Below are 17,894 nucleotides of genomic sequence, written 5' to 3' on the forward strand. Positions count from 1 at the left end.
GTGTCTGGACTGATTTGGATTTTGGGATGCAGCAGATCACAAAAGCTGCAGCAGTTTATATAAGAGGAAAAACAATGAAAAATATATTTAGAAATATGCCCCGGTCCACAACACAAGGCATTCTTTTTGATTTTACTCTCTCAGTCCCACCCCAGACACATCAGTCACTTGGATAATTCTAACCAGGGTCAATGCTTTACAAACTTAACTGATTGGTAGCACAAGCAAACGTAGCAGGGCTGCACTGAGAGCGACAGGCCTAAACGCTGCTGGTACACGTGAGTGGGAGCAGCCTGAGATTGGATCAAGATGAAGGATGGAAATAAGTGGCCGAGCCGGCTGACTGATGGCCTGAGAGACGAGAGTTGTGCAGGAAGAGTTGAGCTGAGTCACAGGGACATGGGTGCTTTACCTCAGCCAGCAGTGTGAGGGCATGAACACTGTAGACTGATGGAGTGAAGCTGGAGGCCTCCATTACTGTGAGCATTAAATCTACAAAACACACATATCACATTAGCAGGAGCAGCACACAAGAACTATGAAGACAGCCAAGCTCCAACATGCAGGCCATCAGTTAGAGATACTTATGTGAACACAAGCATGCAGGTGACTCATTTTCACGTTACGAGCTACACTTGATTAATATCTCACATGAAAACGCATCTCTGATGTAAACACAATAACTGTCTTTTCTGAGTCACACCACCAGTAACCATGTGTGCAAATATCATAAAAGACAGGATTCATCAAGACATTTTTATCACATGTCAAAATTTAACAAAAATGTAACCAAGATAAATGATAAGCTGCCTGATTTGATACAAAAGAAACAAGCAGTATGTTAACATTATTTCATTAGCAAAAAGAGTTTTTTCTTAATCAATCTTAACTATACCATGTCGCTAATATTCAGGTAAATTTCCATTTTCCTTTTCCAAGATGTTCTGGATTTATTTATTTAAAAAACAGCAACAACAAAAAACATTCTAGCCTGTTAATTTCAAATTCCATGACCTGTCCTGGTTTTTAATGATCATACCAGTTCCTAAAGGAGAGACCGACCCCAGTGGGACTACAAAGTCCAGGGCCACAGGTGGATGGAAGACAGACCCACCTTCTACATCCGCCTCCAGGCTGCTCCCATCCACAACTATCTGAGGAGAGGCCTTCACCTCCAGGTTCCTCCTCAACCACGTAGTCTGCTCCAGAGAGGAGCCTGCAATCGTCCCGATGGCCTCCACCACTTTATGGGTCACATCCTAAACACAAAGCAACATTCAGTGACCTCACATTCGCTTCTACTGTGGTTCACAGTTCTCACTTCATTATCCCTGTGTGACGATAAAGCATGAAACAAGCTCCACCTTGGCGCTAAAATAGCATATAAAGATACCCACAACGACACAATAGGGATATTAAATCTATTAGAGGGAAGATGTACGGTATAATCTAATCATAAGGCTTAACGAAAACAAATGAGGGTTCAACTGGAGGCCTGAGTAATTACCTGCAGCTCCCGCTGGTCCTTCTTACTCTCCAGGTTGGGGTTCTTCAAAATGAACTCATTGAGAACTCTAGTGAACAGAGAGGTAAAGGGAGCCGTTAAGTGAGGCGAGGTGCAGTCTCCTCAGACTGTTTCTTCATGCCATGAGGAGGCCCCATGATATCTGCTAACATTCCCACAATAACAAACATACATGGGTGCTGTGAGGACGCCTGTTTGGCAATAGGAAAGAGGAGCCAACTAACCCGAGTATCAGAAACTGTCCGGGGGCAGGCAGACCTAACTGCACGGAGTCCTTCAGCAGAGCCAGCAGGGGGGGCCAGCTGTCCACTAAAGTAGAGACGGAGATCCTACGACAAACACACGGAGGGAAGTACAAAACATTAAGACATAAGCTTCACAATTATGAAGGCTATGTGGGTGATTAAAAGCAGTGACATCATTCTGTACGGACGCAGATGTAAAGCACACATCTACACCAATGTATACTGATGTTGGGAGGAAGTGGACTCACCTCTGGACATACGCATAGAAGAACTGCAGCATGCAGACCTCCAAAGACAGGTGCTTCTGTGGGGAACCGTGTAAATGAATGAGCACGAGCAACAAGGACATATAAGAGGCACATGAAGGTACGCTTGTCCACAGAGCGCACGCCCTCTGTTCCTTTGGTGCATGAGCTAAACCTGCATCTGATCTCATAATCAGCTCATGTCAGACCCTTCATCTGCACATGTCATGCAATGTTTTCAGACACATATTCTGACAAAATAATAGATAAAAAGGGTGAGAACATTGTGTTAGAACATCTGGTCCCAGTGTCAAAATTCTTGTGGAAAACCAGAGGACAGAAAATATAGAACCAAATGCACCAAGGCCACATGATTTGACCTCCAGCTTAAGTTTCCATGTAAATGATATACGAGTGAGAGTCAGTGTGGTCACTTAGCTAAAAGTCAAACACCTCTGCTGCTGCTTATTAGAAGCCAGTAGCTTTTTACAAAGGTGGCGGTGACACAATATTAGATACTGGATTTCAATGCCAATGTAGAGCTGACAGTAACACAAATCCAAACACACACCTTGTCCTTTGCAATGGCAGGTGGCTGTTTTAGAACTTCTTTGACTGTCTGCATGACCGTCTCTGTGCGCATGGCACTCACTGAACGAACAAGCTCCACCAGCAGCAGCTGCTCCTCACTGGCTAGTGGAATCACCTGAAACACACAGTATCAAATCAGAGTTCAGCAGTGGAGAGTCACACACAACTGGGAGAAACGTCTTTGAATATCAAATATTGGTGATGTATTTTCAGCTTCCCTTTTGAGTCTTTTTTAGCTCCCTTTTCTTATCAGCATTCGTCCAAGACGTTTCTTTAGTTCCAGTCTGTTACTGTCTGCTCTACTGCAGCTTTCTGGCAGTCCTCCTTCCCAAATTACCTCAAAAGAAAATAATCTTCTTAGGAACGTACTGGTGCGTTACCCAATAAGACCACAGTCCATTATGTTGAAAACAGCTCACGCAAGCCAGTGTCACTCCACACATTTAACATAGATTTAATTCTGGTCATGATAAGCTGCCTGCTGAGTGCCACACCCCCATAATTCATCCACCCCTCCTGCTCACCAAAAAAATTACGAAAACAGACACAGCCTAGTGTACAAAATCCATCAAGGCATGATGGCAAGATATTTTAAGATTTTGTAAGAATTACTAATCCCTGTAGCTACCTCAGACAGTTAGCAACAGCAGCCAAAATTATTGCCATCCGGCTGTGTTTGTTTTACAGGATTCAGTGAAATGTTTCATGAGCTACAGTACAAATGTGAGCAGTGCAATGGGGGGCAAGATCATCGCATCCCCACATCATGTTTCAGCAGCCACCACAATGACGACTCTCCTCTCAGCTGCTAACTGAACAGAGGGAGAAAGTCAATGAGGTCCGGCAGGCAGCAAAGGGACGGTTACGTTCAACTACTTGTTATCACCAACCTTGTTTCTGGCAGGAATCTTGACTTGTTTCCTCTCATTCCAAACATACGCAATGGCTGCCATGAAGTGAGCGCCGTGGTTCATGGAAATTGGGCCAAGAAGCTCAAGGATTTGCTGACGGATTTTCTGTGGGACAGATGAGAGTGAGGAGGTTTGTTTGTACCCAAGCCTTTGCTAACTTTCTAGGTACAGTCAATATTAGTATCAGTGTGGTGGGTTGCGTTAGGAAAATCGCAGAAGGCTTGACAGTTTTCCAATATTGTATTATTCCCTTTAATTTTTGGAGAGACGTTTTCATATTCAGATATACATACACCAGCTTCTTCATCATTCATGAATTTATGCAAATACATGATAAAAAAAAACATTATTTCTGTTTCCGTGGTGTTGCTGTCAAGCAGTGTACACCACGGGAGTTAGACTGCAAAGTGTGTTAGCTTGGTTGTTTGGCTTTAATGAAATCTCCTGAAGGGACTTGGCCCCTGTAATGAATACAAATTGAGTTTGGCACTGGATAAAAATCATTAATCTCATATTAGCCTGGTGAAATTACATTACCAACCTCCACTAAGAAAACCTATAGCCATCTGGACAGGCTTATAATACTAGAACTCTATTTCAAAAATGCATGGTGGTGTGGTTCCTCTCTGAAAGAACAATGGAGGGCTTCCAGGTTCACTGAGGGGCTCCTTAGTTTGCTGTTCACACCTCCTCTACATGAATACCAGAGCCCTGCAATATGCTGCAAGAAAAACTTCAGGCTATACATCCATCCATTTTCTACTGCTTATCCTGTTATGGGTGGTGGGGGTGGAGCCTATCCCAGCAGCCTTCAGGTGAGAGGCAGGGTTCACAAGTCCATGGCAGGGCCAACACATATAAACAGACAACCATTGGCTCTCCCAGCCACGCCTACGGTCAATTTAGAGTCTGGATTAACCTGGTCCCTCTTGATGTCTTTGGACTGTGGAGGAAGCTGGAGTACCAGAGAGAACCCAGCAGGAACAGGGAGAACATGGAGACTCACCCAGAAAGACCCCGTGCTGCAGCCGGGGCTCCACCCACAACCCTCTTGCTGGGAGGCGGCAGTGATGACCACTGCTCCACCATGCCTCCCCTCAGGCTATATACATTACACTTAAATATGAAAAAAAAAAAAAAACTATCTCATGATAGTATAAAAACATGGACACTTTCTTTGCCTTTGTTTTGGCAAAGCGTCAATGAAAAGTAACAAACGATACACAGTAAGTTTAGTGTTTGACATACACTGTGTGCAATTTCATTATTTCTGTGTGTAAAAAAGGCAAAATCCTTCTTGGACAAACACCTGTCATTGCTTTAGTTTGTTCAGTGAAACATCAACTTGCTGCACTGAGCGAAAACAAATGATGACACAGGGTCTTTGATAGCTCTAGATTCTGCTCATGTACCTTCGTGGAGCCCAGATTGATGTTGGAGGTGGACGAAGCAGAGGCAGCGGCTGGTTTGTCGGAGTTGTCAGCCTGGTGAAGGACGCTCCACAGCAGTGTGACGGATGACATGATGGTGTGGAGGATGGACAGGATGCCTGAGCGAGCCTCAGCCAGGTGCTTCTGGTCAACACTCACTTGTAACTGAGACGCAACCACACAGAGTCATCAGTACTGCGGAGTATGTTATACTTTTCAAAGAAGTCCAATCGAACATGTTCAAGTACGCAATCACGCCAGAGTGAACACATCCATTTACTAGTTCTGCTGGTCCAGGGATGTCATATTGAAAAATATAGATAGACACATAGATAGATAGATAGATAGATAGATACTTTATTAATCCCCAAGGGGAAAATATAATGTATAAGGTCACGCAGCTGGTACTGTATTGAAAACTAATTAGTATTTAATAATGTACAAAGACACATTCAACGAGTATTCAATCAGCCCAAGACTCCAGAGGATTAAGATACTCTTCTTATGAATGTATGACTCATGAAGGGCTGCTACACATAGAGAATTGTGTGACAAGGGTGTGGATGCAGCTACCAGTCGTTCCCCCGTACGGCGCCCTCACCTGGTGGTACTGGGAAGAGGGATCCAGCAGGCAATAATGGATGATGGCAGTTACCCCCTCCAGCACTGTGAGAATCAGGTCAGGAGGGATGCAGAGAGCCATCCACTGGGGTCTACAAGAGTGGAGAAGAACACCAGTTGACTTTTTATTACATCCATTTGAACAAGTCATCAACAAATGTTTGAATGTTACGCCTTGAGTGAATCAGAAAGATGGTTGACGTGAAAAGTAAGTTGTTTCATTTTGTGATCAAGGGCGCCATCCTATGACGAAACCATGGCATGGCATTACACTGCCTGAATGCTGTGTGTGGATGTGGCCTGGACTACTAAGGCTCCTAGAGATAGTCATACCTGGTATCAGTGATCCCCGTCTCATAGCGGTACTGGTGAAGAAGATTGTCCAGGTTCCTGCACAGCTGCAGCGTGACCGAGGCCACCACCCTCCTCAGCACGCGCCCCATGTAGGGCAGCGTGGTCGTGATGAGTCCGATCCACTGCGGGTGCATTTTACAGGCATGGTGTTGATGAAGCGCCCTGATGACTGCACAAAGGAACATGCCCTGCGCTGTGATTGGCTGTCCATGGAGGTACTGCAGTGATGTCATTGGCTGCTGAGGGTTGACATGCTCGACCTCTCCACCTAAGATCTCGAACCCTGCCCCTGTGCCACCTCCTGTCCCTCCACCTCCCGCCCCTCCTCCTGCAGGTTCTCCTCCTTCATCTGATGGCACCAGAACTCTGTGCTCGAGGACAACTAGGCTCTGCAGCAGTCTTAGTAACTGTGACTGGACTGCACTACAGCTGTCCACCTGGTCCTCAGACAGGTTGATAACACTGTCCTCTGATAGACCTTCCTCCACTGTGGCCACGTTGACCCCTGCTATCCGCTGGTCGTGCCATTTCTGGGCACTGAATATAGAGGAGAGCAGGCAATGGAGAACCACTTTCTGAACTTTGCACTTGGACAGGACATCGCTGATGAAACTAGCAAAGCCCTTTGCGGAACCATCTGTGACTTTGGCTAGCTCGCTGAAGAGGAGGGTTAAGACCTCCACGCTGGTCAGCTGCATGGCCCGGTTTCCTGCCAAGTCCTGTGGACCAGCTGTCACGTGGGCGGAGTAATAGCTTCTTAGGAAGTAGAGACAAAGTGAGATGATGATCTCCAAGAACATGGCACTGCGGAACGAGTGGGAGTGGGAGTCCTGGGGGATGGGGCAGTAGAAGTCTTTGCCCATGACGGAGACCCTGTGACGGGCCAGCAGGTTTTGGAGCAAAGACAGCTGTGGAGTGTAGGTATTGTTGATGCTGGTGGTGGAAATAGCACTTACAAACCCTGAGGGAGCGGCTCTTAGCATGGCAGCAACTGCTGACAGGGCATGAAGGGCCCGGGAAGAGTCGTACAGCTGGAGGTAGAGAAGAACATGTTGGTAAAGAGGATGGATGTTAAACCGAGGCGGGGCAGAGGAAGATCTTCGCCCTGTGACGCTCACACCCCCAACAGTCCCACCTGAGCCCCCGCTGGGTGACCCAGTATCACTTTCAATCTCTGATACCTCACCCTCCCCACAGCTGTACCAATTTTCTAGATCCAGGCTGTCCCCGAAAAAAATACTTGGCGGTCGCAGTTTTTCAGCTTGGCTTGCTGCCTTTCTTTGCCTCTCCTCCTCTTTCCTCTTGGACTTTTTGATCTTGGGCTTGGCCCCAGGAGATTTGTCTGCCAGCCTCTCCATGATCTTGCCTTTAAGGCTAAGCTGAGTGCTGCTGTGGCTACGTTTACGGGCTTGAGGGTCATCCACCCTCAGGGTGTGGTCTGGGGTGGCTGGGTCTGAGCTGTCAGGCAAAGTGATGATGGAAGGTGATGAGCTGTGACGGGTGATGCCTTCTCTGTGCTGCTCCTCGGTGGTGTTATCAGCAGGTGCGACACAGAGGAACTCCAGTGTGCCTTCAGCCAGCATCTCAGGAAGGGTCTGGTGGTTGGAGATGTGAGGAGGCCCAGAGTCAAGACGCTGACCATTGGAAGTATCTGACGAAGTGCTGTCTGTGTCTGTCTGAGGCCAGTTTTCAGGTGGAAACGGGACTTCAAGAGACCCCTCCTCCTCTAAATTCAGAACCCTGTCTATCAATTCTTTTACAATAGAGGACACAGCCTCCTCTAATGACTCATCAGACACGTCCTCAGAGGAACCGGGCTGCTGGTCTGAACTGTGGACAGTGCAGATGACACCTTCTGGCTCCTCAAAGCTGCCATTTTCCACAGTAGAGGAATGAGAACCACTTGATTCAGAGCTATGGGGCTCCCCCTGCTGGTCAGTAGGCGGATATCCACCAGCTAGTTGCAGGTTCTCACTGCTCAAGCTCAGTATAGACAGGCTGTCGCTCAGTGGGTTGACAGTGAGACAGAACGGCTCCATGTCGCCCACTGCAAGACCTCGGAGCTCCTCCTGCGCCATCCTTTCCCTTTGGATCTGACTGAAGTCTAATGACAAGAGTAAAAGAGAGAGGGAAAAGTTGTTTTTACACTGACAGGAATATTCCTCTGATGATCCAGAGTCCATGTTGAAACACTAGATGTGAGGAAGAGCTGTTACTTACTCTCAGAGAGGCCACAGTCCCGGGTGTATAAAGGTTCTGATGGTTCCTGTTCAGGCAGGTCAGGGAGGACCTGGGGCTGGGCCTGCACCCTTTGAATCGAAACTCTGTGGGTCTTAGGGTGGAGCAGCAGGAGGAGGAGAGGCTCTAGTACTCGAGCAATGTCGTGTCTCTGAAGAACCTGATTGAGCCAGGCCCGACCAACAGAGCTGGTACATGGATCCCAATAGCTCAGACTGTCTAGCATGATGAACAGAGATCTGTACAGCAAAGCCAAAGAAGTAGAGAGAGACATGCAAAACACAGGAGATTAGATTACAGTTTACAGATTTATGATTGTATTCCTCCACCAACCAGTCCATCTGTACTTTAACTCCATGTTTGTTCAGACCCATCCTGTCCATCGAAGAGAGTTTGAAAGCATAGAATAAGAAAGGGGTTTATGCGCCTTTTTTGGCTAAATGGAATGTATCATTATTCCCTAAAAGCGTTCCTAAAATGGCACAGAATAACGACCTGAAAGGGTTTTTGCACAACACCAAGATGTCGGAATGAAATTGATCTCAGAAATTTGTTTAAAATTGTGTTATAATTAACATTTTAATTCTTGAGTTACAGCCCATACCATGTTTTGAGGAGTCACAGTGACTTTGACCAACAAGTTTAAGTGAACACGCGCAACGAATTTCACAAGAGTCCCTCAAGCTGTTACAGCGATAGCCTGTTAATGACAATGAGTTTGACGGATGCACAACCTCCACATAAAATGCCTCTGGCCACGGCCATCCGCTGCACAGAATCTCAAAAAGATGAAGAGTCAAAGAAACAAATCTTTCTGAAAAAGGCAACTAGATTCAGATAAAAATGTGGCAAGAGCAGATCCAGACCTACCTGTCAAATGTGCGGTTGAAAGGGGAGGACTTGGTGATGTTCAAGTCTCGTGTCAAATGCCACAACACAGAGAACTTCACGTGGGCCTCAAGACGAATTCTCTGGAAGAAAAAGAGTTTCAACATGGATTTCGTGGGCAGGTTGTGTTTGATGGAGTGTGTGTTGCTGTGCACCACACTGACCTTGTCCCTGTGCATGAGCTGCTGACTGATGACGTCCTCACAGATGCTGGAGGACGGTACCAGGTTGTGTAGCTGGTAGAAGAGTTCCACACTGCGTTGATGGTGCTGAGGAGTTCCTTCACTCAACTGGTCCCACAGGATCAGAGCCACATTCTGGGTCAGAGATAGCCCATTACACAGAGCCAAGACCATCAGAACACCAAGATGACCACACCTTCACCGCCACAATCTGTACCTTAAAGAAATCCGTCTTGTCAGCGATGTACTTTAGGATTCCCTGAGTAAGTGGGGGCCTGATGATGACTGCCACTCGACCTTGGCAGGGACTCATAGGCTGAGCAGCCTCCGAGCTGCCACCAGAGGCCACACTCTCAGCAGTAACCATGGCAACCGACTGGGCCAATCCCACTAGATCCATGAGTAGGGAAATGGCCACGCCCTGCAGACAGAAGTCACTGGGGAGGCGGCAGGCATCCATCAGTGTCTGCAACCACACTGGCAGACGGAGCGACTCGCTGTCTGTATAGATGCAGGAGGGATACACAGAAATAGAGAACATCTTTCTTGTGCACTCAGATGTTTTACTGTCTCACACTCACTGCTCTGACAACAGCGTGCATACTATAGATATTATTTATGAACATATATTATACTGTACACTTCATCTTTCTATACTCACCTAACTGTTCTTCTTGAGGGGGCGAGGCCTTCAAGTTACCCTCCGCAATGTAGACTGGAAAACTGGAGCATTCTAGGAAGAGCTGGCAGGCAGCAGTGAAGGCAGCAACACACTCTCTCTGCACCAGCACAGCGGCTGAGCAGGACTCTGTCTGCTCTAGATGCCTGCTGTGTAGGAAGCCCTCTGACACCAGGGTCCCCGACTGCAAGACCTCGACCTTGTCACTCTCAGCTTTGTCCGCCTGCCCAGAGGTGATATGCAAGGTGATGAGGCGGGAGAGAAACTGCTGGAAGTGTTCCAGGCAGCACTGCATGACTGGTTTGTCCAGAGGTTTGGTCTGAGATGGGCCTGAGGAGCGACGGCCTGTTTTGAGTGCTGGGTGAGGGTGAGGTGCTCGTTCCGTCGCCTCAGGGTCATCCCCCTGGTACTGCACAAAGTCTGAGAAGCCACTTTCAGAGGAACGACTACTAGGAGGGTTTTCCCCATCCTCAAACACCTCCCCGCTGGCAGCCACTTCCAGAGGAGCAAGAAGAGCCTGCATGAGGAGACAAGAGGATGGAGGGACAAAAACAGCAGATTACACTAATATGACCATAGAGAAGCCAATAAAAATAAAGGTACACAATAAATCATTATCCTTGACATGGATGGGACACCCACCAACGCAGGTAAGATTTGTCATTTGTTGTGCAGATCTCGGAGGGCAATCTGCCAATGACGAGTAAATGTTTGAAACAAAACAGTGACGTAAAAATTGATTTGTCAAGATCACGTCGGAGCACCAGCCACAGACCGCCTCCAAGCTGCTTGGAGCTGTGCACTGCACTCCCTCGCTAATACCATCCCGTACAGGAGCAAAGCCCTACGCTGTGACTCATCCTCATCCGGCACCCTGCAGGACACATCACACCATCTACACTTGAGAGGTGTAGTCCTGCTATTTCCACTCAGAAACCAGATCAGCTATGTCTGTGTAGGTTTTCATTCATCCAGGTCATCTGTTCGAAGATGGTTTCGTCAGGATAGAGAAACCATCTTTGAACAGAGGAGGTGGACTGCGACATTTCCTTTCACCTATCTACAACCAAGTCCTTTCAAAGCTTCCCCAAAGAGCTCAGCTGAAAGACCCATGTGGAACGGCTGCTGCCAGCACAGCCCATTAGCATCTGAGTGGTCGGTGAAACTCCCTAACGACCACCCCTGAAACTCCCTGACACCGCACAACGACTGTCGTTTGGGGAGGCCAGGTGAGTCTCGGGAGGGTCGTTTCCACTACAATAGCACTGACCACTCCCACAAAGGTTTATAAGCTGGAGCTTCCACACTCTTCACTAGAACTGAAGAAGCCTCTCGGATGAGAGGTGAAACGTCTTCAAGATAAACTTACGTCCAGTTGACCAGATTTTACTTCGCTTCGATCAGATCAGCTATGCTTCTACTACACCAACGTCATCGGCGTAAACATGCTGCATTCACATGCACCTCATACACGCTGAAATCTGCTATGAAGTCAAGGTTGGTTTAAATGGCAAGGTTTCTACTTTTTCCTGTTTTTATTTGTAATAAATAAATGTCACACTTTGTTCTTTAACTACAACATTTTTAATAATAACAACAATACAATATCGTAGATTCCAATCTTCACCGTTATCAGCAGTTATCTTTGTTGCACTGTTCTATACTCATAAATAGAAAACACGTGTTCGTTCCTTAACAATCTGCTTCAAACACTGTTTCATCTCATTTTCCACGGGTGATGCATGAAATAAAAAGACCATCTATATGCTTTTTGGTTGGTGAGAAAAACAAAAAAAGCCGTTGTTTTTAAAAGTTACACATTCAACTTTTCCATTAAAGTCTTTTTTCCACCAAGGCCTGAGCACAGCCCCCAGATGGGTCTGACCCGAGGGACTCGTACACCAGACTTGCATCCCACAACAGACGGAGCTACAGGTTCTTATCACAGTCAGCCTTCGGGAGCCTGAGGGCCTCCGGGGATCCATTTTGATCAAGGCAACATGAGCGTTCTGGAGCCTGGACTCAGATGGCATGTTGGAGAACGCATTATCTATATGCCCCTCAGGGTGGGGGGTGGGGCTGCTCCAGTATGCAGAGGATGTATGCGAGATGTTTTCCACTCTGATGGAGATGGCTCACCCTGGAGGCACCACAGGCTCCTCTGCTTCCTCAGAGAGAAGAGGCAAGCTTGGCTCAGCTGTTGGTTAATATCTTCTGTTTTTCTACTCTCCTGCCCCTCGTGGGCTGAGCTCAGTCCATTTAGCCCCTTCCCATCGCTGGCCATGCAACAGACTGACTGAACTCCTACATATGCCTCACTGAGCCCTTAAACACTTCAACAAGCAGGCTGCTGGACAGAGACCAGGAGGACCAGGACATCCAGTGAAGCGTTTGTTCTGAACAAGTCTTCAAATGCTTGTGTCAAGGGAGCGTGGGATGGCAGGGCCAGTCATGGGACCACCCATCCAACGGCAGCACGGGGCAGGGGGCTGGCAGGAGGCTGTTGTGGGACTAGGGTAGACCATCAGAGCTTGAATTGATGGTTTTTGGGCAGCAACTTGTAGGTGAAGTGGGTCAAAAGGCTCGAACTGGGATTAGGTCTGAGTGTGTGTGTGTGTGAAACAGGACCAATGCTTTTATCTAAAGACTGTTAAAGGAGTCAAAAACAGAACTATCAGCTGGGATGGTTTGTTTTTGATGTCAGACATTTGCATGGCAGTGACAGTGCCGATGTTGATGGAGGGTTTTATTTCCCACTGATCACAAAAGTGGTCAACTTAACACTTTGATCTTTCCGTCTACATGAAGGCCAAAGGCAGTTGACCTGGGAAGTTCCCAGTGTCAGGGTGTGAACTACTAGAGTCAGGGTGTCCTTGGGAGACGAGAGCTCCCCTAAAAACACGACACGTGAAATGTTGGTGGGTCTCTAATTCATGACTTCGTACTATTTTAGCCATGAACTCCTGTTTTTCTGTATCTTTATCTTCCCAAACACTGTGTAAAAGTGATGAGGATGTTAAGGATGAATGAATGTGCACGGGGGGTGATTTATCACCGATTCTCTTGAATCGAGATGTTGTCGTACAAGCAACACTTGATGTCTCAATCGAGCGTGTCATTGCAATATCAGGGTAAAAGAAGGGACAAACACCTTTCACGTTCTACTCCACACTGAGTCCCCACTGTTTTGCACACATGAACGACGACTTCAAAAGAGAAAACAAGGGAAAACTTGCAAACTTTACCTGCCTGTGTTTGAAGTTAAATAAAAATTCAAATTAACTGTGTTATTAGTCACTGTTACTGGGCACTGTTTCTTTATTTAAAATGTTTGTACATATGTGTGTTGCTACAGTTTCAGTAATTTTCCAAATGGGATCCTCACATTTGCCATCTTAATTACAGTTTGCGCCAATGTATGGGATGTATAATTGTAACGGTTGCGCTGCACAGTCATAAAGTAGTGTATCTATTTGGTATGTATGTCCGTTTGGGCTGAAAAACTTACACCGTCGGCCCTGCTTTGCATTTCTATGATGCTGTGATGTGGTTTTAATATATCAGACATATAAGTTGTGCATATATAAACCAAGTAGGGCCCTGAGTGCTACAGAAGTCCTCTCTGAGGGACACTTAAGACCCCGCGCTCAAGAAAAATTGAGCTCCTCTAAAGCAATGGTGTTGTTTGCACATTGCCCAGTATGAATTACTGGAACTACAACAATGTGTATTTCCAAGAAAGAGCAGAGACCAAACTCTGAGAACAGCAAGAGAAACATCCGTGATGGAGGAGGGTCAACACTTCATCTTACGGAACATTCACTGCTTTTACTCACCCGCTTGTCCCCTTTGTCTCGACTCTTATCCACTGCTGAGTTTGGGATGTTACCAGTGGAGCTGGACAGACCCTGATTCTTGGGGCCCGAAGGCAGGGCCAGAGGGGACACCAGTGGTGGCTGCACTTTGCTGAGGATCTTGGAGCAGAGGCGGAGGCAGTGTGTGAGCTCCCCCAGACCCAGGGCCTGCAGGTGGCAGGTGAGAGCTGCCACCATGCGCAGGAGCAGCTGAGGGAGATGCTCCGTCTGGATCTCAATGTAAGTCTCCTGGGAAAGTTGGAGAAACACAAAATTTATACTAAATGTATATATTTATATATTTGTCAGTATGTTCCTCAAATATATGATTTGTTTTTATGTTGGTTCCTATTTATTCTCATTTAATGTAAGTTATAAGATTTTTAACATTTTTTTTCTTGAAAAAAAAATGAAAGGACCTATAGACAAAAGTGTGCAGTAGCTTATTTTTTCATGTGTGATTTTATGAATTTATTATCTTGTGTTATTTATTTCAAATTTAAGAAAGTGGTTTGACTCAACAAGCAATTTTTTTGGGATAGAAAATATGACAAAAATGAAGAACACATTTAAACCATGGAGTAAAAACCAAAAAGAGACATATTTCTTAAAAATATGTGAGTGCTGCAACAGCATATAACCGCATGCACGCTGAACGGAAAACACAAGCACACTGGGCAAAGATTTCATTTTCACAAGATCCACACCAAACAGCCAGGGTGAGTTTTCATCACAGGTGATGATGTTGTCATCACACCTCTGACTCCAGATCATTTTTGATGTTAATATACGACAGTGGGTCAATCGTTCTGAAATGATCACTCAAAGCAGAGTGGGGGCAAAGATGGCCGGAGGGATGTTGGTAGGACGTTGCAGAAATGTTATCGTAGCCTCAGTGAAGCAGGGTGAGGTGAAAAAGCAGGAAAGAGCAGTACTTTACCTGGCAGATTACCCTCATGCTTCTAGTAGGCTTCAAGGAGAAAGAGCAGATAGTTTCAACAGACAGGAGCAAGCAGAGCACAGGCCACACAACACTTTGTTTGCAGAGACACACACACACACACACACACTGTCTCTCTCCCACTTACAAACTCACAGTGCTCTCTCTCTCTCTCTCTCTCCTCTCTCTCTCTAACACACAAGGGCACACAAATAAAATAAATCAACAAGCATTTAAACCAGGGTAATTAAAAAGTGAAGGATTTCCAAACCTGTTCAGATTGGAAATACAAACAGGCATATTTCTGACAGGATGCAAACAAATATTTTAGCTGGGAAATCAAACGCACAGGCATATCAGAGCCTGTGTTGGGAGTGTACACACGTCCACAGACACAAACGAACAGAGGCAGTAGCGCCCCGGATCGGACCAAGAACTCTTGTAAATGTGGAGGAGACAAATTAGATCTTTATAGGAGGTGTGTGAGCCAAGGACAAGGAAATACGAATAATATGTGAAAGAGAAGTAAGAGCAGAATAAAGTAGAAATTACAATTGCTACACAGGAACCAGAAGACAAAGGAAAACAGAAAGAAAGAAAGAGCAAAGGAAAGAAAATGAAAGGAGTGAAGAAAGAAAGTGAAAGAAAGAGTGACAGAAAAGTGAAAGAAAGAGCAAAAGAAAGAAAAAAAAAGCGAAAGAAAGAGCGAAAGAAAGAACCTTACCAAGGACACAATGTCCAACAGGAAGTCAACCAGCTGACAGAACTCCACCAGCGACAGCTCAGGAGGATCTGAGCTCCAAGCAGGCTGTGCCGCACACGCGCTCACATTCACCGTCCTCCTGGAACATCGGTAAAGTTTTTTTCAGTTTTCATGAATATGGACACACACTTGATCACAGCAGGTGAGTCAGGAGTGAGGTGAGGAGGACAGGAGTGATATCTGGGCACAGGGCAGGCTTCTCAGAAGCAGCTAGGTGTTGTGTAGCACCACGGCAGACAGGCACAGAGTAGCGGGTCAGTAAAGTCCCAGCCGTCTCCAGGAAAACAAATCCAGCGGGATGTTTCCATCGAGAGAACACCTGAATGTGTAAGATGTGTACATGCACACCTGCAGCATTCCTCGAACCAGCAAGCGATGTAGTCCCACATGTAGTACGGCTCGAAGGAGTTGAAGAGGAGGTTTGCCGTTTTTATCAGCTCTGCCGTCTTCTTGTTCTCTCGTAGTTTACTGAGAATGATTCAGAAGGAAATTGTTTGATGAATGTGGCAAACCACGGCAAGCCAACACCTCAGTCTCGATGCTGCAACTGTACCTGAGGAACGAAGAGAACAGTGTTTGGGAGGGAGGCGTTGGACTGACCTGCTGAGGTGTGTGTGGTCCTTGCTGAATGGACTCTGGTTCTGGAGGTCCAACTCTGTCCGGCACTGTGTGTGTAGAGTGCGGAACACCTCGATGAGAACGTCCTCCAGGATTGCCGGGCCTGGAGAGAGACACTTAGGCACTCTAGGACTGATACTCACAGCAGAGACGGTGAGTTGGCAGAATCTGGTAGCATCTCTATATTATTCTTACCAAGCTCCGGTTTGTCCAGCAGGCTGATGAGGATGCGAAACGGCTTGAGGTCATGCATGAGAATGCTCTCCTCCTCCCCGCCTCGGGCCTTGCCCTGCAAGATCCCCACCATAGCCTGGAATACAGACGTTCGTGAACCGTTCAAGGATGGCGAGAAAGAAGACCAAATAATAACCAGAGACAAACAGATATTTCTGCTTCCTGAGGCTGGTCAGTCAGCAGGCTGACATTTTTGAGTGCCAGTAGACTGGGTGCCTGTTATGTTGAGGACTGGCCTGGTGATGTCATCTCGAGGTCTGGTTCCTTTTGATCATTAACTAGCTGAGAGCAGTGGGGAAGGCGTGCTGCCGGATCCAGTGGGCATTGTTCTCTTTTGAACATTTATTAAAACAGGTTCCTTGACAACCAATCTCACATAGCACGGCATAGACGGAGATGGCAGTGCCTAAAGGATTTTTTTTTAAATAAAACAAAAATAAAAGCAAACAAAATGGAGGTGCAAAGACATAAACTAGAAGGAAAAAAGGAGGTCTGCTGTCAGCCTCCAATTCCCATTCACCTTTTACATCTAGTGTGTTGTCAGTGGTGTCGAAGTTGATTCTTTTACATAAACAAGACACTTTTTCCTTTTGCGTGTCTTTCTTTCTCAAAATGGGAAGATAAATCCTGAACTTTGTCCCGTTTCTTGCGTGACATCAGATGTAGTGGGCCTGAGGCTGTGAGGAAGCCCTGAGTGTTGAGCCTTCAACTGGCTGGTTTACAGCAGTCAAGCCCTTTTCTGCCCATCTCACACACCCCCATCCAGGGTGGCTGGCAGGAAATCACAGATCAAGACCATTTTTGTTGCCTGTGATGAGGATCGCGGCAGATTCAGACACCTTCTCATCGTCATCCACATCTGTAAAGCATGATTCACCCATTCATTCCATACCCCAAGTTCCTTCCATGTTTCAGCCTTTCAGAAAGGGAAGAGCAGAGAGCAACATACATATACAACTAACATATAAAACATTTTCTTACACTGGTGATTAACGCCATTAGCAAGTCTGGCAACTCGGTCTGTTTTATGTCGTTTGGTTTGTTGCGTTGGTGTGGTGAGGTGTGCGATGGCGTGCGAACCCTCCTGATTGGTGTGTGTGCGCTTCTGTTTGCACATGGAGATAAGTCTCTTCTTGAGAAACTAAAACTTTCATTGTACTGCTATTTTTAATGGGTCACACACTTTTTTTTAAAGTGCACATTTAGTCATGTTGAGCACACACTCACACACACACCCACGCACACACACGCACACACATCCAAGTTTGACATGGCTGAGGGCACCTCCATTTACCTTTGATTTGTTTTTAACTCACTTTGCCTCCTATAATATCTATCAGAACCAAACCCATAGCTGCCCCCCCCACCCAGATTTCTGTTTTAACTGTGTGTTTCACGCTTCGTCGGCCACATAATGGACTGAAGCCTGCAGCCTGCAACAGATGGTCCCTGTGGTACCAACCCTCTCCCAGTGGTGGAAGCTCCAACAACAGATGGCAGAGCAGCAAACCACAGAAATACTTTCAGAAACTAAACTTCCCCTCCTGGTTGCTCTCTGTGCCCCCTGTTCGGACCC

General features: G+C 46.5%; 1 protein-coding gene across 1 annotated transcript in view; it reads right to left on the minus strand.

The window, feature by feature from the left end:
* Nucleotides 1-17,894, minus strand: part of dop1a (DOP1 leucine zipper like protein A) — a 34,237-nt gene that overhangs the window by 7,670 nt on the left and 8,673 nt on the right. The window contains exons 9-29 of the mRNA XM_086219209.1: nt 16,280-16,394; nt 16,067-16,187; nt 15,815-15,934; nt 15,428-15,545; nt 14,704-14,733; nt 13,746-14,012; nt 9,892-10,426; nt 9,448-9,731; nt 9,213-9,365; nt 9,031-9,131; nt 8,143-8,399; nt 5,902-8,026; nt 5,549-5,660; nt 4,930-5,112; nt 3,497-3,622; nt 2,587-2,721; nt 2,019-2,074; nt 1,750-1,854; nt 1,508-1,574; nt 1,115-1,259; nt 413-492 (exon numbers count right to left, since the gene is read on the minus strand). Of these exons, the coding sequence (XP_086075335.1) occupies nt 413-492; nt 1,115-1,259; nt 1,508-1,574; nt 1,750-1,854; nt 2,019-2,074; nt 2,587-2,721; nt 3,497-3,622; nt 4,930-5,112; nt 5,549-5,660; nt 5,902-8,026; nt 8,143-8,399; nt 9,031-9,131; nt 9,213-9,365; nt 9,448-9,731; nt 9,892-10,426; nt 13,746-14,012; nt 14,704-14,733; nt 15,428-15,545; nt 15,815-15,934; nt 16,067-16,187; nt 16,280-16,394 (5,235 nt within the window). The remainder of the gene's footprint in view (nt 1-412; nt 493-1,114; nt 1,260-1,507; nt 1,575-1,749; nt 1,855-2,018; nt 2,075-2,586; nt 2,722-3,496; nt 3,623-4,929; nt 5,113-5,548; nt 5,661-5,901; nt 8,027-8,142; nt 8,400-9,030; nt 9,132-9,212; nt 9,366-9,447; nt 9,732-9,891; nt 10,427-13,745; nt 14,013-14,703; nt 14,734-15,427; nt 15,546-15,814; nt 15,935-16,066; nt 16,188-16,279; nt 16,395-17,894) is intronic.

The sequence above is a fragment of the Aulostomus chinensis genome, chromosome 11 (genome assembly GCF_037954235.1).
Source record: "Aulostomus chinensis isolate RoL2024-O1b breed Wild chromosome 11, RoL_Achi_v1.0, whole genome shotgun sequence".
Taxonomy (NCBI): Eukaryota; Metazoa; Chordata; class Actinopteri; order Syngnathiformes; family Aulostomidae; genus Aulostomus; species Aulostomus chinensis.